Consider the following 26,466-nt stretch of genomic DNA (forward strand, 5'->3'; position numbering starts at 1 on the left):
ATAATTATATTAAACCCCCTTCAAAAAATGTCAAACTGACAATTTATCTCGGTGTTGGAATCAAATAAATACCACCCATTAAAACATTTGCATTATGCTATCAAAACAATTGAAATGAAATGGTTGATATAGCTATAGGCTTAATGAGAGTGAGAGTGACAATCAACACGAGAGTGACAATAGGGATAATCCTATTAGAAGTCTTCAGGTACAGAGGGGTATTAGTTATAATTCTGATCCACTGTGAAGACCTCTATCTGTCCCCCAGTGTGTCCTATGTGAACCTGCCGTGAACCGTACCCTACAGCTCTACGGTGAACCTCTCCACTGTTTGCGCCAATGCACCCCAGCTGTGGAGAAATTACACCTCCTCATCTGGTACCAGGTAGGACTGAGTGTACTTCTAGATAACTTCAGGTAGGACTGAGTGTACAGCTAGATAACTTCAGGTAGGACTGAGTGTACATCTAGATAACTTCAGGTAGGACTGAGTGTACTTCTAGATAACTTCCTTTTTCGGACCTAGAAAGTTGTCCATTTTATGTTAACATTTTGATAAGAGATTGGAAATATTATGCATGATAGCAACATTTGTGATTTTAGAAAATGATACAGAATACTGTATATATTATGTGAAGACATTGTTTTACTGTATATTCATGTTGTCAACATTTATAAATCAAATCAAAATTTATTTGTCACATACACATGGTTAGCAGATGTTAATGTGAGTGTAGTGAAATGCTTGTGCTTCTAGTTCCGACAATTCCACAACTACTACCTCATACACACAAGTGTAAAGGGATAAAGAATATGTACATAAAGATATATGAATGAGTGATGGTACAGAACGGCATAGGCAAGATGCAGTAGATGGTATCGAGTACAGTATATACATATGAGATGAGTAATGTAGGATATGTAAACAAAGTGGCATAGTTTAAAGTGGCTAGTGATACATGTATTACATAAAGATGCAGTAGATGATATAGAGTACAGTATATACATATGAGATGAGTAATGTAGGGTATGTAAACATTATATTAAGTAGCATTGTTTAAAGTGGCTAGTGATACAGTATATTTTACATCAATTTCCATCAATTCCCATTATTAAAGTGGCTGGAGTTGGGTCAGTGTGTTGGCAGCAGCCATTCAATGTTAGTGGTGGCTGTTTAACAGTCTGATGGCCTTGAGATAGAAGCTGTTTTTCAGTCTCTCTGTCCCTGCTTTGATGCACCTGTACTGACCTCGCCTTCTGGATGATAGCGGGGTGAACAGGCAGTGGCTCGGGTGTTTGTTGTCCTCGATGATCTTTATGGCCTTCCTGTGACATCGGGTGAGTGCTTTTGGTGACAAACCACATTTCTTCAGCCTCCTGAGGTTGAAGAGCACTGCTGCGCTTTCTTCACGACGCTGTCTGTGTGGGTGGACCAATTCAGTTTGTCCGTGATGTGTACGCTGAGGAACTTAACTTACTACCCTCTCCACTACTGTCCCATCGATGTGGATAGGGGGGTGCTCCCTCTGCTGTTTCCTGAAGTCCACGATCATCTCCTTAGATTTGTTGATGTTGAGTGGGAGGTTATTTTCTTGACACCACACGAGGGCCCTCATCTCCTCCCTGTAGGCCGTCTCGTCATTGTTGGTAATCAAGCCTACCATTGTAGTTTCGTCTGCAAACTTGATGATTGAGTTGGAGGAGTGCATGGACACGCAGTCATGGGTGAACAGAGAGTAGAGGATGGGCTGAGAACGCACCCTTGTGGGGCCTCAGTGTTGAGGATCAGTGAAGTGGAGATGTTGTTTCCTCCCTTCACCACCTGGGGTCGTCCCGTCAGGAAGTCCAGGACACAATTCCAGAGGGCGGGGTTTGAGCCCCTTGGTCTCAAGCATAATGATGATCTTGGAGGGTACTATGGTGTTGAATGCTGAGCTCTAGTCATGTGAACACCATTCTTACATAGGTATTCCTCTTGTCCAGATGGGATAGGGCAGTGTGATGGCGATTGTATCGTCTGTGGACCTATTGGGGCGGTAAGCAAATTGAAGTGGGTCTAGGAGGAGGTGATGTGATCCTTGACTAGTCTCTCAAAGCACTTCACGATGACAGAAGTGAGTGCAATGGGGCGATAGTCATTTAGTTCAGTTACCTTTGCATTCTTGGGTACAGGAACAATGGTGGACATCTCGAAGCATGTGGACACGGCCGGGGATGCCGTCTGGGCCGGCAGCCTTGCGAGGGTTAACACATTTAAATGTCTTTCTCAGGTCGGCCACGGAGAAGGAGAGCCCACACAGTCCTTAGTAGTGATCTTTACTTCTTTCTATTGCTCACTATAGCCACATATTTATTGAATACAACAGGGGGCAATAGCCTAATGACTCATAGTAACATGTACATGTATGGCCTGCTCCTTATCCCCAGACACTCATGGCTCAATGTGATAATAATTATCCTGACATTAAAGAGACGGAGGATTTATTATTCAAAAGACTGTTGTCACCTGTTGCTTAACCTGTCATCTCTGGGCACATATTCATAAACAGGTCTCAGAGTAGTAGGAGGGCTGATCTGGGGTCAGTTTAGCCATTGAGACCATAAACCAGTCTCAGAGTAGTAGGAAACTGATCTGGGGTCAGTTTAGCCATTTAGACCATAAGAAATAAGATTAAATGGACGCTTTATGCATACGGAACCTGATTCATTCAAACTTGGTGTTTCCTTCCCTTTACAACAGGTTGGGGAGGAGCTGGATTCTTCCCTGATTCACTCTGCCAGGGACCTGTATTCTGAATCACTCTGCCAGGGACCTGTATTCTGAATCACTCTGCCAGGGACCTGTATTCTGAATCACTCTGCCAGGGACCTGTATTCTGAATCACTTTGCCAGGGACCTGTATTCTGAATCACTCTGCCAGGGACCTGTATTCTGAATCACTCTGCCAGGGACCTGTATTCTGAATCACTGCCAGGGACCTGTATTCTGAATCACTCTGCCAGGGACCTGTATTCTGAATCACTCTGCCAGGGACCTGTATTCTGAATCACTCTGCCAGGGACCTGTATTCTGAATCACTCTGCCATTACTCATCTCACCCTAACCCTAACCCTGTATTCTGAATCCAATTCAATGGTGCAATTAACGACTTCTCAGGCTGAGGAGTGAGTTTACAAATCCATACCTGTTAAATAACACCACAATCACCATCTCTTCATAAATGTATTGTACCCAAAGGAAGAGACTGCAGCTGAGCCGAGTCATATTCCTCCTGTCTGTTGTTCTACTGTGTTGTCTCTACCAGCTGTCTATCACCTCCAAGCTCTCCCCAGGACCCTGGCCCCATGCCCTGCCCCAAATAGGTGAGGGGTCTGGGGATGGAGAGGGACTGACAGGGGCCCTCCTGGAGGAGGTTGCATTGGAGACCTTAAGGGAGGGGGGACACAGTGTTGACACACAAGAGGAGGAAATTATAGATTTGGTGACAACTGAAGTGTCCGATTATTACTCTGAGACGACTACAGATGATGTCACACCATCCACTACCACTGAGGTCTCATCATCATCATCATCATCATCATTGACTACAATCCGGAGTATCGTTCACTGTATATATGTAGACCTGGAGCCTCCCATTCAGATCCCCACCCTTCCCAACCCACCACCCACCCATCTAGTCCCCAACACCACCCAATCCTCCCCTGCCGACCCGGGGGACGCCCCTCATCAGAAAGGAGAGTACCCGACTGATATCTTCTCTGTGGAGGACCGGAGACGAGGCTGGGTGTCGCTCCACATCTTCGGGATGATGTACATGTTCGTCTCACTCGCCATTGTGTGTGACGAATTTTTTGTCCCTGCGCTCGGCGTCATCACAGACCAGCTGGCCATCTCCGACGACGTGGCCGGGGCAACCTTCATGGCGGCAGGAGGCTCCGCTCCGGAGCTGTTCACCTCGCTGATTGGCGTGTTCATCTCTCATAGCAATGTGGGCATCGGGACGATCGTGGGGTCGGCGGTGTTCAATATCCTGTTCGTCATCGGCATGTGTGCCATCTTCTCCAGGGAGATGCTGCACCTCACCTGGTGGCCCCTGTTCAGGGACGTCTCCTTCTATATCATAGGTAATAATATACTATCACATGTAAAGGCAGATGCTGCACCTCACCTGGTGGCCCCTGTTCAGGGACGTCTCCTTCTATATCATAGGTAATAATATACTATCACATGTGAAGGCAGATGCTGCACCTCAGCGCTTTTTGCATCAGCAGTTGTCAAAGTGCCTAACAGTAACTCGGCTCTGGCCTCAGAGAGCAAAGGTAGAAGCGAGAGCACAGTGGCCAGGAGAAACTACCTAGAAGGAAGAAACCTACTGTACAGAGGAACCTGGCTCAGAGGGGCTATATTCCTCTGGCTGTACCAGGTGGAGATTAAGAGTACATGTGGCCATCAAGGCCAGATCGTTTCTGAGTCCAGAGGACGGGAGAGAAGAGGTTCCACTCATAAATAAATCATAGTGTGCTTGGAGCCAGCAGTCGATTTTAATCACAAGAAAATGTAAGGATGAAGGCCAGCACTCACTGGCATATAATATAAAGGCCAGCACTCACTGGCATATAATATAAAGGCCAGCACTCACTGGCATATAATATAAAGGCCAGCACTCACTGGCATATAATATAAAGGCCAGCACTCACTGGCATATAATATAAAGGCCAGCACTCACTGGCATATAATATAAAGGCCAGCACTCACTGGCATATAATATAAAGGCCAGCACTCACTGGCATATAATATAAAGGCCAGCACTCACTGGCATATAATATAAAGGCCAGCACTCACTGGCATATAATATAAAGGCCAGCACTCACTGGCATATAATATAAAGGCCAGCACTCACTGGCATATAATATAAAGGCCAGCACTCACTGGCATATAATATAAAGGCCAGCACTCACTGGCATATAATATAAAGGCCAGCACTCACTGGCATATAATATAAAGGCCAGCACTCACTGGCATATAATATAAAGACCAGCACTCACTGGCATATAATATAAAGGCCAGCACTCACTGGCATATAATATAAAGGCCAGCACTCACTGGCATATAATATAAAGACCAGCACTCACTGGCATATAATATAAAGGCCAGCACTCACTGGCATATAATATAAAGGCCAGCACTCACTGGCATATAATATAAAGACCAGCACTCACTGGCATATAATATAAAGGCCAGCACTCACTGGCATATAATATAAAGGCCAGCACTCACTGGCATATAATATAAAGGCCAGCACTCACTGGAATATAATATAAAGGCCAGCACTCACTGGCACTCACTGGCATATAATATAAAGGCCAGCACTCACTGGCATATAATATAAAGGCCAGCACTCACTGGCATATAATATAAAGGCCAGCACTCACTGGCACTCACTGGCATATAATATAAAGGCCAGCACTCACTGGCATATAATATAAAGGCCAGCACTCACTGGCATATAATATAAAGGCCAGCACTCACTGGCATATAATATAAAGGCCAGCACTCACTGGCATATAATATAAAGGCCAGCACTCACTGGCATATAATATAAAGACCAGCACTCACTGGCACTCACTGGCATATAATATAAAGGCCAGCACTCACTGGCATATAATATAAAGGCCAGCACTCACTGGCATATAATATAAAGGCCAGCACTCACTGGCATATAATATAAAGGCCAGCACTCACTGGCATATAATATAAAGGCCAGCACTCACTGGCATATAATATAAAGGCCAGCACTCACAGGCATATAATATAAAGGCCAGCACTCACTGGCATATAATATAAAGACCAGCACTCACTGGCATATAATATAAAGGCCAGCACTCACAGGCATATAATATAAAGGCCAGCACTCACTGGCATATAATATAAAGGCCAGCACTCACTGGCATATAATATAAAGGCCAGCACTCACTGGCATATAATATAAAGGCCAGCACTCACTGGCATATAATATAAAGGCCAGCACTCACTGGCATATAATATAAAGGCCAGCACTCACTGGCATATAATATAAAGGCCAGCACTCACTGGCATATAATATAAAGGCCAGCACTCACTGGCATATAATATAAAGGCCAGCACTCACTGGCATATAATATAAAGGCCAGCACTCACTGGCATATAATATAAAGGCCAGCACTCACTGGCATATAATATAAAGGCCAGCACTCACTGGCATATAATATAAAGGCCAGCACTCACTGGCATATAATATAAAGGCCAGCACTCACAGGCATATAATATAAAGACCAGCACTCACTGGCATATAATATAAAGGCCAGCACTCACTGGCATATAATATAAAGACCAGCACTCACTGGCACTCACTGGCATATAATATAAAGGCCAGCACTCACTGGCATATAATATAAAGGCCAGCACTCACTGGCATATAATATAAAGGCCAGCACTCACTGGCATATAATATAAAGGCCAGCACTCACTGGCATATAATATAAAGGCCAGCACTCACTGGCATATAATATAAAGGCCAGCACTCACTGGCATATAATATAAAGACCAGCACTCACTGGCATATAATATAAAGGCCAGCACTCACAGGCATATAATATAAAGGCCAGCACTCACTGGCATATAATATAAAGGCCAGCACTCACTGGCATATAATATAAAGGCCAGCACTCACTGGCATATAATATAAAGGCCAGCACTCACTGGCATATAATATAAAGACCAGCACTCACTGGCATATAATATAAAGGCCAGCACTCACTGGCATATAATATAAAGGCCAGCACTCACTGGCATATAATATAAAGACCAGCACTCACTGGCATATAATATAAAGGCCAGCACTCACTGGCATATAATATAAAGGCCAGCACTCACTGGCATATAATATAAAGGCCAGCACTCACTGGCATATAATATAAAGGCCAGCACTCACTGGCATATAATATAAAGGCCAGCACTCACTGGCATATAATATAAAGACCAGCACTCACTGGCACTCACTGGCATATAATATAAAGGCCAGCACTCACTGGCATATAATATAAAGGCCAGCACTCACTGGCATATAATATAAAGGCCAGCACTCACTGGCATATAATATAAAGGCCAGCACTCACTGGCATATAATATAAAGGCCAGCACTCACTGGCATATAATATAAAGGCCAGCACTCACTGGCATATAATATAAAGGCCAGCACTCACTGGCATATAATATAAAGGCCAGCACTCACTGGCATATAATATAAAGGCCAGCACTCACTGGCATATAATATAAAGGCCAGCACTCACTGGCATATAATATAAAGGCCAGCACTCACTGGCATATAATATAAAGGCCAGCACTCACTGGCATATAATATAAAGACCAGCACTCACTGGCACTCACTGGCATATAATATAAAGGCCAGCACTCACTGGCATATAATATAAAGGCCAGCACTCACTGGCATATAATATAAAGGCCAGCACTCACTGGCATATAATATAAAGGCCAGCACTCACTGGCATATAATATAAAGGCCAGCACTCACTGGCATATAATATAAAGGCCAGCACTCACTGGCATATAATATAAAGGCCAGCACTCACTGGCATATAATTGCAATTGAAGCTATTTGGGATGCAACTATTATTCACAACATGATCATTTACCTAACCTCTAACCTCTTGCTGTGTCCTCTAACCTCTTGCTGTGTCCTCTAACCTCTTGCTGTGTCCTCTAACCTCTTGCTGTGTCCTCTAACCTCTTGCTGTGTCCTCTAACCTCTTGCTGTGTCCTCTAACCTCTTGCTGTGTCCTCTAACCTCTTGATGTGTCCTCTAACCTCTTGATGTGTCCTCTAACCTCTTGATGTGTCCTCTAACCTCTTGATGTGTCCTCTAACCTCTTGATGTGTCCTCTAACCTCTTGCTGTGTCCTCTAACCTCTTGCTGTGTCCTCTAACCTCTTGCTGTGTCCTCTAACCTCTTGCTGTGTCCTGTAACCTCTTGCTGTGTCCTCTAACCTCTTGCTGTGTCCTCTAACCTCTTGCTGTGTCCTCTAACCCCTTACTATTGATGAATTAACATCTATATTGTTTTCAGACCTGATCATGTTGATAATCTTCTTCCTGGACAACACCATCATGTGGTATGAGAGTATAATGCTGGTGGCTGGCTACAGCTCCTATGTCTGCTTCATGAAGTACAACGTTCAGCTGGAGGCAGCATTCAAGAACCAGCTCAGGAAACACCAGCACATCATTAATATCATCACTGTGGCTGTTGAGGATGAACCTGATAAGGTACATTTTATTTGCATTTGTTTATTTAACTAGGCAAGTCAGTTAAGAACAAATTCTTACGAGTATACAGGACTTACAATACTGTTCAAAAGTTTGGGGTCACTTAGAAACGTCCTTGTTTGTGGGTTTGATTATGGCTCAAAATGGCCAGAAACCAATAACTTTCTTCTGAAACTCGTCAGTCTATTCTTGTTCTGAGAAATGAAAGATCAACGTCAACAGTGAAGAGGCGACTCCGGGATGCTGGCTTTCTAGGCAGAGTTGCAAAGAAAAATGCCATATTTCAGACTGGCCAATAAAAATACAAGATTAAGATGGGCAAAAGAACACAGACACTGGACAGAGGAACTCTGCCTAGAAGACCAGCATCCGGGAGTCGCCTCTTCACTGTTGACGTTGAGACTGGTGTTTTGCGAGTACTATTTAATGAAGCTGCCAGTTGAGGATTTGTGAGGCGTCTGTTTCTCAAACTAGACACTCTAATTTTTAGTTATGTATTAATTTCACCTTTATTTAACGAGGTAGGCCAGTTGAGAACAAGTTCTCATTTACAACTGCGACCTGTCCAAAATAAAGCAAAGCAGTGTGACACAAACAACACAGCGTTAGTTACACATGGAATAAACAAACATACAGTCAATAACACAATAGAAAAGTCTATATACAGTGTGTGCAAATGGCGTAAGGAGGCAAGGCAATAAATAGGCCATAGTAGCAAAGTAATTACAATTTAGCAGATTAACACTGGAGTGATAGATGAGCAGATGATGATGTGCAAGTAGAAATACTGGAAATACTGGTGTGCAAAAGAGCAAAAAAGTAAATAAAACAATATGGGGATGAGGTAGGTAGTTGGATGGGCTATTTACAGATGGGCTATTTACAGATGGGCTGTGTACAGTTGCAGCGATCGGTAAGCTGCTCAGATAGCTGATGCTTAAAGTTAGCGATTTTTGCAATTTGTTCCAGTCATTGGCAGCAGAGAACTGGAAGGAAAGGCGGCCAAAGGAGGTGTTGGCTTTGGGGATGACCAGTGAGATATAACTGCTGGAGCGCGTGCAATGGGTGGGTGTTGTTATCGTGACCAGTGAGCTGAGATAAGGCGCAGCTTTACATTGCAGAGACTTATAGATGACCTGGAGCCAGTGGGTCTGGCGACGAATATGTAGCGAGGGCCAGCCGTCGAGAGCATACAGGTCGCAGTGGTGGGTGGTATAAGGGCTTTGGTGACAAAACGGATGGCACTGTGATAGACTGCATCCAGTTTGCTGAGTAGAGTGTTGGAGGCTATTTTGTAAATGACATCGCCAAAGTCGAGGATCGGTAGGATAGTCAGTTTTACGAGGGTATGTTTGGCAGCATGAGTGAAGGAGGCTTTGTTGCAAAATCGGAAGCTAATTCAATATTTAATTTTTGATTGGAGATGTTTAATATGAGTCTGGAGGGAGAGTTTACAGTCTAGCCAGACACCTAGGTATTTGCAGTTGTCCTCTTGCTCAGTTGTGCACCGGGGCCTCCCACTCCTCTTTCTATTCTGGTTAGAGCCAGTTTGCGCTGTTCTGTGAAGGGAGTAGTACACAGCATTGTACGAGATCTTCAGTTTTTTTTGCAATTTCTCTCATGGATTAGCCTTCATTTCTCAGAACAAGAATAGACTGATGAGTGTCAGAAGAAAGTTATTTGTTTCTGGCCATTTTGAGCCTGTAATCAAACCCGCAAATGCTGATGCTCCAGATTCTCAACTAGACTAAAGAAGTCCAGTTTTATTGCTTCTTTAATCAGAGCAACAGTTTTCAGTTGTGCTATCATAATTGCAAAAGGGTTTTCTAATGATCAATTAGCCTTTTAAAATTATAAACTTGGATTAGCTAACACAATGTGCCATTGGAACACAGGAGGGATGGTTGCTGATAATGGGCCTCTGTACACCTATCTAGATTTTCCATTAAAAATCAGCAGTTTCCAGCTACAATGGTCATTTACAACATTAACAATGTCTACACTGTATTTCTGATCCATTTGATGTTATTATAATGGACAAATATTAGCAGGAAATGTCTAAGTGACCGCAAACTCTTGAATGGTAGTGTGTATTTTAACTATTTTTGGTATAGTGTTCCTTTGTTACAGATACTGTCACGAGGTTCGTCATAATGGTCGGACCAAGACGCAGCGCGATATGAGTTCCACATACTTTAATATTAGTGAAACAAAACAAAACAATAAACGAACAAACCGTGACTACTGAGGTGCTATGTGCACTAACTCCAAACATAAACAATATCCCATAACCCACAGGTGGAAAAAAATTCTACTTAAGTATGATCCCCAATTAGAGACAACGATAGCCAGCTGCCTCTAATTGGGAATTATACCAAAACCCCAACATAGAGGCAGCGTAGCCTAGTGGTTAGAGGCAGATAGCCTAGTGGTTAGAGGCAGCGTAGCCTAGTGGTTAGAGGCAGCGTAGCCTAGTGGTCAGAGGCAGATAGCCTAGTGGTTAGAGGCAGGTAGCCTAGTGGTTAGAGGCAGCGTAGCCTAGTGGTTAGAGGCAGATAGCCTAGTGGTTAGAGGCAGGTAGCCTAGTGGTTAGAGGCAGCGTAGCCTAGTGGTTAGAGGCAGGTAGCCTAGTGGTTAGAGGCAGGTAGCCCAGTCGTTAGAGGCAGCGTAGCCTAGTGGTTAGAGGCAGGTAGCCTAGTGGTTAGAGGCAGCGTAGCCTAGTGGTTAGAGGCAGGTAGCCTAGTGGTTAGAGGCAGGTAGCCTAGTGGTTAGAGGCAGGTAGCCCAGTCGTTAGAGGCAGCGTAGCCTAGTGGTTAGAGGCAGGTAGCCTAGTGGTTAGAGGCAGGTAGCCTAGTGGTTAGAGGCAGGTAGCCTAGTGGTTAGAGCGTTGGACTAGTAACCGAAAGGTTGAAGATTGAATCCCCAAGCTGACAAGGTAAAAATCTGTCGTTCTGCCCCTGAACAAGACAGTTAACCCACTGTTCCTAGGCTGTCATTGTAATAAGAATGTATTCTTAACTGACTTGCCTAGTTAAATAAAGGTAAAATAAAAAAATAAATAGTAGCAATTGGGAGGGATATCTGCACGTCAGGGGTCGATAATGAAGGTCATTTTGTGAGAACAGACATGGAGGCTGGCTCCTGTGTAAGGAGAATCATGTCATACAGCTCATTATTCATCTGGTTCCCTCAAACATACATGGAGGACCTGATTAAGCCATATATCTCCTTTAAAATCCCTTCATAAACTTAATCCAAGTTTTTAAGTCACATGTTGTTGATCATAGGCTCTAATTCAGCCATATTTCCTTTAAAGTTAAAGCATGTTCTCAAAGCAAATGATACAGCCATACCTCATTCAAAAACAGATGTTGTTGATCAAACATGATGAGTCATTCACTCACTGATCTCACTGATGAGTCATTCACTCACTGATGAGTCATTCACTCACTGATGAGTCATTCACTCACTGATGAGTCATTCACTCACTGATGAGACATTCACTCACTGATGAGACATTCACTCACTGATGAGTCATTCACTCACTGATGAGACATTCACTCACTGATGAGACATTCACTCATTCACTCACTGATGAGTCATTCACTCACTGGTGATCGTGATCGTCCTTTCTGGTTCATCAGCAACCCAAGTGCAGCGTGGGCAGTTCTGGTTCTTTAATAAGGGAGAGCTGAGCCTAAGAGTATCACTTGAGATGATCTGCCATGGGAATGATATCAGTGTGTTGTTAGGAGTGGGAGGATTCTTACCTAGGCCCTTGTAGAACCAAAGCTGATCACGAAACCCTTACAAGCCTGAGGGGCTGCAGTGATACACACCCTTTTTCTTGAAGCTTCAACGTATACACCTAACTCCTGTAATGGTGAATGAGCATCATATAGATTTACATAGGGTAATGCTTCATCAGGGGTTGTTGTTGCGCCCAATACCTAATTCCCTTATTACAACCAAAACATTATGTATGCACTGTAGCTGTGAGCTCTACTGCCCCTCCTTTATATAAGGGGCGGCGTGTTCTGGAATGTTTAAGATCTGGTGAACTCTTGTTGTCCACAGGATGAGACAGCAGGTCAGAATAGTAGCCCTCCTGCCCCAGAAGACAAGAAACTATTAAAGGTAAACAACTAGGCAGTGATCAAGTAGTAGTTTAGTAGGATCCCCAATAGTAGTTTAGTAGGAACCCCAGTAGTAGTTTAGTAGGAACCCCAGTAGTAGTTTAGTAGGATCCCCAGTGGTAGTTTACTAGGATCCCCAGGGTAGTTTACTAGGATCCCCAGTAGTAGTTTACTAGGATCCCCAGTAGTAGTTTACTAGGATCCCCAGTAGTAGTTTAGTAGGAACCCCAGTAGTAGTTTAGTAGGATCCCCGGGGTAGTTTACTAGGATCCCCAGTAGTAGTTTACTAGGAACCCCAGTAGTAGTTTAGTAGGAACCCCAGTAGTAGTTTAGTAGGAACCCCAGTAGTAGTTTAGTAGGAACCCCAGTAGTAGTTTAGTAGGAACCCCAGTAGTAGTTTAGTAGGAACCCCAGTAGTAGTTTAGTAGGAACCCCAGTAGTAGTTTAGTAGGAACCCCAGTAGTAGTTTAGTAGGATCCCCAGTGGTAGTTTACTAGGATCCCCAGGGTAGTTTACTAGGATCCCCAGTAGTAGTTTACTAGGATCCCCAGTAGTAGTTTACTAGGATCCCCAGTAGTAGTTTAGTAGGAACCCCAGTAGTAGTTTAGTAGGATCCCCGGGGTAGTTTACTAGGATCCCCAGTAGTAGTTTACTAGGAACCCCAGTAGTAGTTTAGTAGGAACCCCAGTAGTAGTTTAGTAGGAACCCCAGTAGTAGTTTAGTAGGAACCCCAGTAGTAGTTTAGTAGGAACCCCAGTAGTAGTTTAGTAGGAACCCCAGTAGTAGTTTAGTAGGATCCCCAGTAGTAGTTTAGTAGGATCCCCAGTGGTAGTTTAGTAGGATCCCCAGTGGTAGTTTAGTAGGATCCCCAGTAGTAGTTTAGTAGGAACCCCAGTAGTAGTTTAGTAGGAACCCCAGTAGTAGTTTACTAGGATCCCCAGGGGTAGTTTACTAGGATCCTCAGGGGTAGTTTACTAGGATCCCCAGGGGTAGTTTAGTAGGATCCCCAGGGGTAGTTTAGTAGGATCCCCAGGGGTAGTTTACTAGGATCCCCAGGGGTAGTTTACTAGGATCCCCAGGGGTAGTTTACTAGGATCCCCAGGGGTAGTTTATCAGGATCCTATGATGCAAAAGCAGCAGCTACATTACATAATGCAGAAGATTCATAGACAAGAACAGAACAACAAACATTTAAAATAAGTATGAACGCTTTTATGTATGAATGCCTCCATAATCATTTGATTCAGATAGTTTCCTCCCGTAATGGGTATCCTGGGGTAGAGTGTTCACAGTAGCCACCCGCAATGGTTTTTCTAACGGTGAATGAAATATTCATTAACATAAAATAACCAGGCCTGGAATGTTTTGCCTTGTTAATGTCAATTGCCCTTAATGGATTACCTGCGGTTCAGTGTAACGGGTTCCAGTCTACCACCCCTAAAGGGTTATCTAAAAGGTACAGTGTAACAGGTTAGACTCCTGCTTATATATATTGAATCAGAATCAGATGGAGTTGTTAGACTCCTGCTGATATATAATGAATCAGATTGAGTTGTTAGTCTCCTGCTGATATATAATGAATCAGAATCAGCTGGAGTTGTTAGACTCCTGCTGATATATAATGAATCAGAATCTGATTGAGTTGTTAGTCTCCTGCTGATATATAATGAATCAGAAGTTTCACCTGAGGTTCTTGGCTCCCACTGAGGCTTTCACCTCAACCACCATGATCAGAGTTAACAGACGTGAACGCAGTAACCTTTAGTTTCCTCCTAAAGAATAAACTTAATGGTTTTCACCTGAACAGCTGGTCTTCCATTTCCATTCTCATCCCCTACATCATATTCACATCCAGCAGCATCCACCACACACATACAGATCAGTACATACGTAGGTATACACTCAAGGAAAGAACCCCTTGACCCCTTGACTTTTTCCACATTTTGTTACGTTACAGCCTTATTCTGAAATGGATCAAATGCTTTTTTCACACTCTACACACAAGACCCCATAACGCCAAAGCTAAAACTGGTTTTCAGAAATGTTTACAAATGTATTCAAAATTAGAAATACCTTACTTACATAAGCATTCAGACCCTTTGCTATGAGACTCGAAATTGAGCTCAGGTGCATCCTGTTTCCATTGATCATCCTTGAGATGTTTCTACAACTTGTTTGGAGTTTCTACAACTAGATTTGGAAAGGCACACGCCTGTCTATAAGGTCCCTCAGTTGACAGTGCATGTCAAAACAAAAACCAAGCCATGAGGTTGAAGGAACTGTCCGTAGAGTTCAGAGACAGGATTGTGTCGAGGCACAGATCTGGGGAAGGGTACCAAAAAGTGTCTGCATCATTGAAGGTCTCCAAGAACACAGTGGCCTCCATCATTCTTAAATGGAAGAAGTTTGGAACCAGCAAGACTCTTCCTAAAGCTGGCCGCCCGGCCAAACTGAGAAATCGGGGGAGAAGGACCTTGGTCATTGACGTGACCAAGAACCTGATGGTCCCTCTGACAGAGCTCCAGAGTTCCTCTGTGGAGATGGGAGAACCTTCCAGAAGGACAACAATCTCTGCAGCACTCCACCAATCAGGCCTTTATGGTACAGAGTAGTAGCCAGACAGAAGCCAGACAGAAGCCACTCCTCAGTAAAAGGCACATGGCCCCCTTGGAGTTTGCCAAAAAAGCACCTAAAGGACTCTCAGACGCTGAGAAACAAGATTCTCTGGTCTGATGAAACCAAGATGGAACTCTTTGGCCTGAATGCAAAGCATCACGTCTGGAGGAAACCTGGCACCATCCCTACAGAGAAGCATGGTGGTGGCAGCATGGGGATGTGGGAATGTTTTTCAGCGGCAGGGACTGGGAGAATAGTCAGGATCAAGGGAAAGATGAACGGAGCAAAGTACAGAGAGATCCTTGATGAAAACCTGCTCCAGAGCGCTCAGAACTCAGACTGGGGCAAAGGTTCACCTTCCAACAGGACGACAATCCTAAGCACACAGCCAAGACAACACAGGAGTGGCTTTGGGACAAGTCTCTAAATGTCCTTGAGTGGCCCAGCCAGAGCCCGGACTTGAACATGATCAAACATCGCTGGAGAGACCTGAAAATAACTGTGCAGTGGCGCTCTCCATCCAACCTGATAAAGCATGAGAGGATCTGCAGAGAAGAATGGGAGCTACTCCCCAAATACATGTGTGCCAAGCTTGCAGCGTAATACCCAAGAAGACTCGAGTCTGTAATCGCTGCCATAGGTGCTTAAACAAAGTACTGAGTAAAGGGTCTGAATACTTGTGTTAAAATTGAAAAAATGTAATATCACATTTACATATTTGCAAAAATGTCTAAAAACCTTTTATTCTTTGTCATTATAGTCATTTGAGTAGCCATTTGATTAGGTGTTCAGGAGTCTTACGGCTTGGGGTAGAAGCTGTTTAGAAGCCTTTTGGACCTAGACGGAGCAGTTGCCATACCAGGCAGTGATGCAACCAATGGTGCAGCTGTATAACCTTTTGAGGATCTGAAGACTCATGCCAAATCTTTTCAGTCTCCTGAGGGGGAATAGGTTTTGTCGAGCTCTCTTCACGACTGTCTTGGTGTGCTTGGGCCATGTTAGTTTGTTGATTATGTGGACGCCAAGGAACTTGAAGCTCTCAACCTGCTCCACTGCAACCCCGTCGCTGAGAATGGGGGAGTGCTCGATCCTCTTTTTCCTGGTGTCCACAATCATCTCCTTTGTCTTGATCACGTTGAGGGAGAGGTTGTTGTCCTGGCACCACACGGTGTAGATTGATGAGGAAAATAAACAATTTAATCCATTTTAGAATAAGGCAGTAACGTAGCAAAATGTGGAAAAAGTCAAGGGGTCTCAATACTTTCCGAATACACTATACATTAAAAAAATACACTTTAAAATAAGAATAAACCCTGTATACACTTCAGCCTACCATTCCATACGTCACTAATAATTTGCTTTCCTGAGGCCCTGATATCCTGAGTCTCACATTGTCAGCGTTGTGCTGTGATGTGCTGTTTTATTTGTTTTTTCATCTAATTTTGATGGTTGCTTGTCACATACAGTGCCTTGCGAAAGTATTCGGCCCCCTTGAACTTTGCGACCTTTTGCCACATTTCAGGCTTCAAACATAAAGATATAAAACTGTATTTTTTTGTGAAGAATCAACAACAAGTGGGACACCATCATGAAGTGGAACGACATTTATTGGATATTTCAAACTTTTTTAACAAATCAAAAACTGAAAATTGGGCGTGCAAAGTTCAAGGGGGCAGAATACTTTCGCAAGGCACTGTATATACTGAACACCACACTTACTGAACACCACACTGACTGAACACCACACTTACTGAACACCACACTTACTGAACACCACACTTACTGAACTTACGCTACAACATATTTCACAAAGTTTGATCTCACCCCTCCCTCTCTCTTGATCTCACCCCTCCCTCTCTCTTGCTCTCACCACTCCTCTCTTGATCTCACCCCTCTCTCTCTTGGTCTCACCCTTCTCTCTCTCTCTCCCTCTCTCTTGGTCTCACCTCTCCCTCTCTCTTGAGCTCACCCCTCCCTCTCTCTTGAGCTCACCCCTCCCTCTCCCTTGAGCTCACCCCTCCCTCTCTCTTGCTCTCACCACTCCTCTCTTGATCTCACCCCTCTCTCTCTTGGTCTCACCCTTCTCTCTCTCTCTCCCTCTCTCTTGGTCTCACCTCTCCCTCTCTCTTGAGCTCACCCCTCCCTCTCTCTTGATCTCACCCCTCCCTCTCCCTTGAGCTCAGCCCTCCCTCTCCCTTGAGCTCACCCCTCCCTCTCCCTTGAGCTCACCCCTCCCTCTCCCTTGAGCTCACCCTTCCCTCTCCCTTGAGCTTACCCCTCCCTCTCCCTTGAGCTCGCCCCTCCCTCTCCCTTGAGCTCGCCCCTCCCTCTCCCTTGAGCTCACCCCTCCCTCTCCCTTGAGCTCACCCCTCCCTCTCCCTTGAGCTCACCCCTCCCTCTCCCTTGAGCTCACCCCTCCCTCTCCCTTGCTCTCACCCCTCCCTCTCTCTTGATCTCACCCCTCTCTCTCTCTTGGTCTCACCCCTCTCTCTCTCTCTCTTGGTCTCACCCCTCTCTCTCGGTCTCACCCTTCTCTCTCTCGGTCTCACCCCTCCCTCTCTCTATCTCTCTCTCTCTCGCTCTTGGTCTCACCACTCTCTCTCTCTCTCTCTTGATCTCCCCCCAGTTGAAGCCTGTCCTCCAGAGAGGAGGAAGTTCAGCCTCTCTTCACAACTCCACCATGAGGAACACCATGTACAAGCTGATGATTCACACACTAGACCCCCTGGGAAACAGTAGGTTACCTTCTAGAAAAGACAACAGACATGAGTTCAAATACTATCACACATCATTTCAAATAGTTTAGCTGGGCTTGACTGAGATCGTCTGGTGCAATGGACCCAATTGAATGGACCAGATCCCTTATCTTTCACTCCAAGCAGTCTTAATCACATGCAATAAGTGTTTGAAATATTTCAAATTGACATTGTGTTTATTTTTGGACACATTTTAAATGTGTTGTAAACAGTTTAGCTTGCTGGGTAAACTGTGTCAATTTAAAAGTGGCATAAGAAATGACTTTGTACCTGCCACTACAGCTATCAATAGTATGATAACTTCTTACAATGTTTCTATATTAACATTAAACAGTATATACTGTAGTATGATATTTGTTCACTCTGACCCATACCAAAACAGTGAAACCTGTTGATATAGACGGAGTGCCTTTGTCCTTCTCTCAGTCAGTCAGTGTGATTAATTATCAAAGTGTTCCACGTTAAGCTTTGGCTAGCACTAAATCCAGATTGGTCCTAAGCAGATTAATGCCTGTGTCAGTTTATCACCTCAACAAGGCTCTCATTCATACAGCACTACAGTATAGTAGACAAGTGGTCACATAGGGACAGAAATGGCACCCTATTCCCTAAACAGTGCACTACATCTGACATACACTAGGTAGGGAATAGGTTAACACTTGGGACGCAACCAGACAATCAGGATCCACATCAGAATAGTGAAACAGCAAACACAACACAGGAAACACTATCCAGTAACACAGACAACACAACACTATCCAGTAACACAGACAAAACTAACACTTTGGTTGGTAGACGATGTGTATGGGTGGTTGGGGATGTGTGTGTTTGTTTGGGGATGTTGTGGTGGTTGGGGATGTGTATGGGTGGTTGGGGATGTGTGTGTGTGTGTTTGGGGATGTGTATGGGTGGTTGGGGATGAGTATGGGTGGTTGGGGATGAGTATTGATTGTTGGGGATGAGCATGGGTGGTTGGGGATGTGTATGGGTGGTTGGGGATGAGCATGGGTGGTTGGGGATGTGTATGGGTGGTTGGGGATGAGCATGGGTGGTTGGGGATGAGCATGGGTGGTTGGGGATGAGCATGGGTGGTTGGGGATGAGCATGGGTGGTTGGGGATGAGCATGGGTGGTTGGGGATGAGCATGGGTGGTTGGGGATGAGTATGGGTGGTTGGGGATGAGTATGGGTGGTTGGGGATGTGTATGCGTCACTTAGGCCGAGCACACCCCCATTCTCATCGACGGGGTTGCAGTAGAGCAGGTTGAGAGCTTCAACGAACTATCATGGTCCAAACACACCAAGACAGTTATGAAGAGGGCACGACAATGCCTATTCCCCCTCAGGAGACTGGAAAGTATTGTCATGGGTCCTCAGATCCTCAAAATGTTATACAGCTGCACCATCGAGAGCATCTGGTTGCATCACCGCCTGGTATGGCAGCTGCTCGGCCTCCGACCGCAAGGCACTACAGAAGGTAGTACGTACAGTCCAGTACATCACTGGGGCCAAGCTTCCTGCCATGCTTTCAGACCTCAATACCAAGCGGTGTCAGAGGAAGTCCCTAAAAATGGACTCCAGCCACACTAGTCATAGACTGTTTTCTCTGGTACCACGCGGCAATCGGTACCGGAGCGCCAAGTCTAGGTCCAAAAGGCTTCTTAACAGCTTCTACCCACAAGCTAATCAAATGGCTACCGGGACTATTTGCATTGACCCCCCCCCCTGCACTTCTCTGTTTATTATCTATGCATTGTCACTTTACCTCTAACTAGATGTACATATTATCTAAATTACCTCGACTAACCGGTACCCCTGTATATAGCCTCCACATTGACTCTGTACCGTAACACCCTGTATATAGCCTCCACATTGACTGTACCGTAATACCCTGTATATAGCCTCCACATTGACTCTGTACCGTAACAGCCTGTATATAGCCTCCACATTGACTCTGTACCGTAACACCCTGTATATAGCCTCCACTTGACTCTGTACCGTAACAGCCTCCACATTGACTCTGTACCGTAAAACCCTGTATACAGCCTCCACATTGACTCTGTACCGTAAAACCCTGTATATAGCCTCCACATTGACTCTGTACCGTAATACCCTGTATATAGCCTCCACATTGACTCTGTACCGTAACAGCCTGAAAATAGCCTTGTTACTGTTATTTTATTGTTGCACTTTAACTATTTGTTATTTTTCAATTCTCTTCTAAACTGTATTGTCGGTTAAGGGCTTGTAAGTAAGCATTTCACTGTTGTATTAGGCGCATGTGACAAATATAATTTGATTTGATGTCATTTCAATCCCTTGATTATCCATACAGCAGTACAGTAGACCACCAGCGCTCAGATAGGGACCCAATTCCAACTAGACTACTGATAGAGCTGCTTCCTGTGCTTGGCCCTTGTATGTTGAACATAATAAACGGCTCCCTCTCCACCAGATGTGGACCAAGCTCGTTAAAAGTGGCAGTGATAAAGCCTCTCCTGAAAAAGCCAAACCTTGACCCAGAAAATGTTTTTTTTTAAACTATCGACATATATTGAATCTCCCAATCCTCTCAAAAAAAATCTAAAAGCTGTTGCGCAGCGACTCACTTCCTTCCTGAAAACAAACAATGCTTCAGTCTGGTTTTAGACCCCATCATAGCACTGAGACTGCACTTGTGAAGGTGGTAAATGACCTTTTAATGGCATCAGACTGAGGCTCTGCATCTGTCCTTGTGCTCCCAGACCTTAGTGCTGCTTTTGATACCATCAATCACCACATTATTTTGGAGAGATTGGAAACTCAAATTGGTCTACACGGACAAGTTCTGGCCTGGTTTAGATCTTATCTGTCGGAAAGATATCAGTTTGTCTCTGTAAATGATTTGTCACCTGACAAATCAATTGTACGTTTCGGCATTCCTCAAGGATACGTTTTAGGACCACTATTGTTTTCCCTGTACTTTGGAAAGTATTCAGACCTCTTTTTTCTTGTTTTACAGCCTTATTCTGAAATGGATTAAAAAACAGATTTCCCTCATCACCTCAATCTGCCCCCTAATGACAAAGCAAAAATAGGTTTTTATACATTATTGCACACATATATATAAATGAAATATAACATTTACATTAGTATTCAGACCCTTGACTCCAGTGGTCGCCAACCGGTCGATCTTCAAGGCATTCCTAGTAGATCCCCAAATATTTCTGTAGAATATACAATCTCACCAGAGGAAAGGAAGGAGGGAGCAGGGGCCGTGAGAGGTGGTTGGGAAAAATCATTTTGAACGATAATCCAACTCGGAATTCCAAGTCAGAATCTCAGGCATCTTTCTAGAGCTCTGACTTTTTGACCTGAAGATCACTGACGTCGTGAGTTGACCTCGTTGACCATCAGATGCAGGTACCATCAGTCCAGTTAAATTAAAAGGCAAATTATTTCAATTCAGGCTCCACAGGGCCTCACAAGTGCTAAACCAACTGATCTATTTTGTTATCAAAGCTTGAGTTTTGAAATATAATATGGTCTGATTAACAATATTGGAAGGCCGATCACATAGCCAATATGCTGTGTTAATGTACTAGGCCTACTGCCCAAACCTCATTCCTACAAAACTCTTTGTGTGAGGTTAATGTAAAAAATAAAAAATAAAAAGTCTGAGCAGTAGATCTCAGCTTGCTTTTCGACTGTGAAGGTGATCTTGACTTAGAAAAGGTTGGTGACCACTGCTTTACTCAGTACTTTGTTGAAGCACCTTTGGCAGCAATTACAGCATCGAGACGTCTTGGTTATGACGCTGCAGGCTTGGCACACCTGTATTTGGGGAGATTCTCCCATTCTTCTCTGCAGATCCTCTCAAGCCCTGTCAGGTTGGATGGGAAGCGTTGCTGCACAGCTATTTTCAGGTCTCTTCAGAGATGTTCAATCGGGTTCGAGTCCGGGTTCTTGCTGGGCCCCTCAAGGACAGTCAGAGACTTGTCCCAAAGCCGCTCCTGCATTGTCTTGGCTGTGTGCTTAGGATCATTGTCCTTTCAGAAGGTGAAACTTCGGACGGGTCTGAGGTCCTGAGCGCTCTGGAGCAGGTTTTCATCAAGGATCTCTCTGTACTTTGCTCCGTTCATCTTGGCCTCAATCCTGACTAGTCTCCCAGTCTCTGCCGCTAAAAAACATCCCCACAACATAATGCTGCCACCACCATGATTCACCATACGGATGGTGCCAGGTTCACTTCAGACGTGACGCTTGACATTCATGCCAAAGAGTTGTTCAATCTTGGTTTCAGCAGACCAGAAAATCATGCACCTTTTACTGAGGAGTGGCTTCCATCTGGCCACTCTACCATAAAGGCCTGATTGGAGGAGTGCTGCAGATATGGTTGTCCTTCTGGAAGGTTCTTCCCCAGATCTGTGCCTCAACACAATCCTCTCTCAGAGCTCTATGGACAATTCCTTTGACCTCATGGTTTGCTTTTTGCTCTGACATGCACTGACAACTGTGGGACCTTATATAGACAGGTGTGTGTCTTTCCAAATGGTGTCCAATCAATTGAATTTACCACAGGTGGACTCCAATCAAGTTGTAAAAACATCTCATGGATGATGAATGGAAACAGGATGCACCTCAATTTTGAGTCTCATAGCAAAGGGTCTGAATATTTATGTAAACAAGGGACTTCTGTTTTTAATTTTTAATACACTTGCTAAAACTTCTAAAAAACTGTTTTTGCTTTGTCATAATGGGTTATTGTGTGTAGCATAGGACATTTATTTTGCGGGGTCTGAATACTTTCTAAAGGCACTGTATTTTCTACCTGTTGTTGATGTCATTTGGAAACACATCTTTCACTGCTATGCGGACGACACACAGCTGTACATTTCGATGAAATATGGTGAAGCCCAAAAATGTCTTACCCTGGAAGCATGTGTTTCAGACATAACAAAGTGGATGACAGGAAATGTTTTACTTTTAAACAGACAAAATAGACACGCAAGTTCTAGATCCCAAGAAATAAAGAGTTCTACTGTTGGATCTGACAATTAATCAATTAGTCGTCTCAAATAAAACTGTGAAGGACCTCTGCATTACTCTGGACCGTGATCTCTCTTTTGGCAAACATATCAATAATTTTTCACAGACAATTTTTTGATTCTTCGTAACATTGCAAAAATCTGGAAAAAAATGATCTTCCTATCCGGTCCGTCCCCTCAGGCTCGTGTGGTGGAGGAGATCTTTGTGGGCTATACTCAGCCTTGTCTCAGGTAGTAAGTTGGTGGTCTGTTGATATCCCTCCAGTTGTGTGGGGGCTGTGCTTTCGCAAAGTGGGTGGGGTTATATCCTACATGTTTGGCCCTGTCCCGGGTTATTGTCGGATGGGGCCACAGTGTCCTGTGGAAGGGCATCTAGGAATCTTTGTGTTGTCTGAGAATTTGTAGCATGACTTTTGATGCTCCTTGGTTGGGGTCTGAGCAGATTGTTTGTTGCGATTGCAAACATAATAAAATGGTGGACAGATAGTCCAGGATTATGAGGAAAAACATTAAGAACCACAACATTTATTCCACGAGACAAAACTAGGTCCAGAGTATGACTGTGACAGTGAGTAGGTCCAGAGACATGTTGGACAAAACCCACTGAGTCGATGATGGCTCCAAAAGCCTTTTGGAGTGGGTCTGTGGACTTCCATGTGAATATTAAAGTCATAAAAAAATTGAATATTATCTGCCATGACTACAAGGTCGGATAGGAATTCAGGGAACTCAGTGAGGAACGCTGTATATGGCCCAGGAGGCCTGTAAACAGTAGCTATAAAAAGTGATTGAGTAGGCTGCATAGATTTCATGCCTAGAAGCTCAAAAGACGAAAACGTCATTTTTGTTGGTAAATTTAAATGTGCTATCGTAAATGTTAGCAACACCCCCGCCTTTGCAGGATGCGCAGGGGATATGGTCACTAGTGTAACAAGGAGGTGAGGCCTCTTAACACAGTACATTCATCAGGCTTAAGCCATGTTTCAGTCAGGACAATCACATCAAGATTATGATCAGTAATTACTTCATTGACTATAACTGCCTTTGAAGTAAGAGATCTAACATTAAGTAACCCTATTATGAGATGTGAGGTATCATGATCTCTTTCAATAATGACAGGAATGGAGGAGGTCTTTATTCCAGTGAGATTGCTAAGGCGAACACCGCCATGTTTAGTTTTGCCCAACCTAGGTCGAGGCACAGACACGGTCTCAATGGGAATAGCTGAGCTGACTACACTGACTGTGCTAGTGGCAGACTCCACTATGCTGGCAGGCTGGCTAACAGCCTGCTGCCTGGCCTGCACCCTATTTCATTGTGGAGCTAGGGGAGTTAGAGCCCTGTCTATGTTGGTAGATAAGATGAGAGCACCCCTCTAGGATATAGAGTCTGTCACTCCTCAACAGGCCAGGCTTGGTCCTGTTTGTGGGTGAGTCCCAGAAAGAGGGCCAATTATCTACAAATTCTATCTTTTGGGAGGGGCAGAAAACAGTTTTCAACCAGCGATTGAGTTGTGAGACTCTGCTGTAGAGCTCATCACTCCCTATAACTGGGAGGGGGCCAGAGACAATTACTCGATGCCGACACATCTTTCTAGCTGATTTACACGCTGAAGCTATGTTGCGCTTGGTGATCTCTGACTGTTTCATCCCAACATCGTTGGTGCTAGCACCTACAGTCCATACCTCTTTACCTCCACCTACAGTCCCATACATCTTTCACTCCACAGGGAGTTTAGTTGTAGCAGGGTATTGTGTTCCCTCTTCCTAGAGGCGTACGTAACAGTCAAGTACAGTAGTGTGTCTTCAGACTGTCAAGTACAGTAGTGTGTCTTCAGACTCAAGTACAGTAGTGTGTCTTCAGACTGTCACGTAGAGTAATGTGTCTTCAGACTGTCACGTAGAGTAATGTGTCTTCAGACTGTCACGTAGAGTAGTGTGTCTTCAGACTGTCACGTAGAGTAGTGTGTCTTCAGACTGTCACGTAGAGTAGTGTGTCTTCAGACTGTCACGTAGAGTAGTGTGTCTTCAGACTGTCACGTAGAGTAGTGTGTCTTCAGACTGTCACGTAGAGTAGTGTGTCTTCAGACTGTCACGTACAGTAATGTGTCTTCAGACTGTCACGTACAGTAATGTGTCTTCAGACTGTCACGTACAGTAATGTGTCTTCAGACTGTCACGTACAGTAATGCGTCTTCAGACTGTCACGTAGAGTAGTGCGTCTTCAGACTGTCACGTAGAGTAGTGTGTCTTCAGACTGTCACGTAGAGTAGTGTGTCTTCAGACTGTCACGTAGAGTAGTGTGTCTTCAGACTGTCACGTACAGTAATGTGTCTTCAGACTGTCACGTAGAGTAGTGTGTCTTCAGACTGTCACGTACAGTAGTGTGTCTTCAGACTGTCACGTAGAGTAGTGCGTCTTCAGACTGTCACGTACAGTAATGCGTCTTCAGACTGTCACGTACAGTAATGTGTCTTCAGACTGTCACGTACAGTAATGTGTCTTCAGACTGTCACGTAGAGTAGTGTGTCTTCAGACTGTCACGTAGAGTAGTGTGTCTTCAGACTGTCACGTAGAGTAGTGTGTCTTCAGACTGTCACGTAGAGTAGTGTGTCTTCAGACTGTCACGTACAGTAATGTGTCTTCAGACTGTCACGTACAGTAATGCGTCTTCAGACTGTCACGTAGAGTAGTGTGTCTTCAGACTGTCACGTAGAGTAGTGTGTCTTCAGACTGTCACGTAGAGTAGTGTGTCTTCAGACTGTCACGTAGAGTAGTGTGTCTTCAGACTGTCACGTAGAGTAGTGTGTCTTCAGACTGTCACGTACAGTAATGTGTTGCTAATGATCAAGTAGTTGCATCAAGATTCCATTCATCAAAGTTATTTTACTGCAGACTAGCGAGTTATTCTCCGAAATACAGTCTGCTTGCCTTGTTTGCAGTGAAGTTTAAAAAGAAAAGGCAACCTTTCTAAACGGCATTGCCATGGGGACAGCAACGACAGACAAACCTAAAGGTGAGCTGGACACAAAGAAATGAGGAGTTCTGATGCTGAGGTGGTGGATATACAGAGTACAAAACATTAAGAACACCTGCTCTTTCCATGACGTAGACTGACCAGGTGAAAGACCAGCTGAAGAGATCCCTTATTGATGTCAACTGTTATAAATCCTCTTCAATCAGTGTAGATAAGGGGAGGAGACAGGTTAAAGGTCTTTTAACCCTTGAGACAATGGAGACATTAATTGTATGTGTGCCATTCAGAGGGTGAAACAAAAGATTTAGCTGACAGTTGGAGAGTTAAGAACTGCAGCGCTGCAGGATTTCACACTCATCAGTTCCTGCCAACTGGGCACAATTGAGGCTGTTCTGAAGGAGGGTGGGGGGACAACTCAATATTAGGAAGTTGTTCCTAATGTTTTGTTCACTCAGTGTGTAGCAGATGAGGATCTGTAAGACAAAGTCTGAAGTGTCTCCACTAGGTGGTGCAACTGGGTAAAACGCTTCAGAAAGGCGGTTACGTGTGTTTATCCTCTGGATAAAGGCATTCTGCTGTAGGAGAGGTTACTGCTACCTGCCAGCAGGTGGAGCTGTTGTCCTCTGGATAAAA

General features: G+C 44.3%; 1 protein-coding gene across 1 annotated transcript in view; it reads left to right on the forward strand.

Annotated features, from left to right (window-relative positions):
* Positions 1-280: 280 nt before the first annotated feature.
* The window catches only part of LOC139383345 (sodium/potassium/calcium exchanger 1-like), a 64,750-nt gene continuing 38,564 nt past the window's right edge, over positions 281-26,466 (forward strand). The window contains exons 1-6 of the mRNA XM_071127854.1: positions 281-385; positions 2,741-4,145; positions 4,314-4,320; positions 8,124-8,323; positions 12,401-12,460; positions 17,702-17,810. Of these exons, the coding sequence (XP_070983955.1) occupies positions 3,222-4,145; positions 4,314-4,320; positions 8,124-8,323; positions 12,401-12,460; positions 17,702-17,810 (1,300 nt within the window). The 5' untranslated portion in view covers positions 281-385; positions 2,741-3,221. The remainder of the gene's footprint in view (positions 386-2,740; positions 4,146-4,313; positions 4,321-8,123; positions 8,324-12,400; positions 12,461-17,701; positions 17,811-26,466) is intronic.

This window comes from Oncorhynchus clarkii, chromosome 2 (assembly GCF_045791955.1).
Source record: "Oncorhynchus clarkii lewisi isolate Uvic-CL-2024 chromosome 2, UVic_Ocla_1.0, whole genome shotgun sequence".
NCBI classification, from domain to species: domain Eukaryota; kingdom Metazoa; phylum Chordata; class Actinopteri; order Salmoniformes; family Salmonidae; genus Oncorhynchus; species Oncorhynchus clarkii.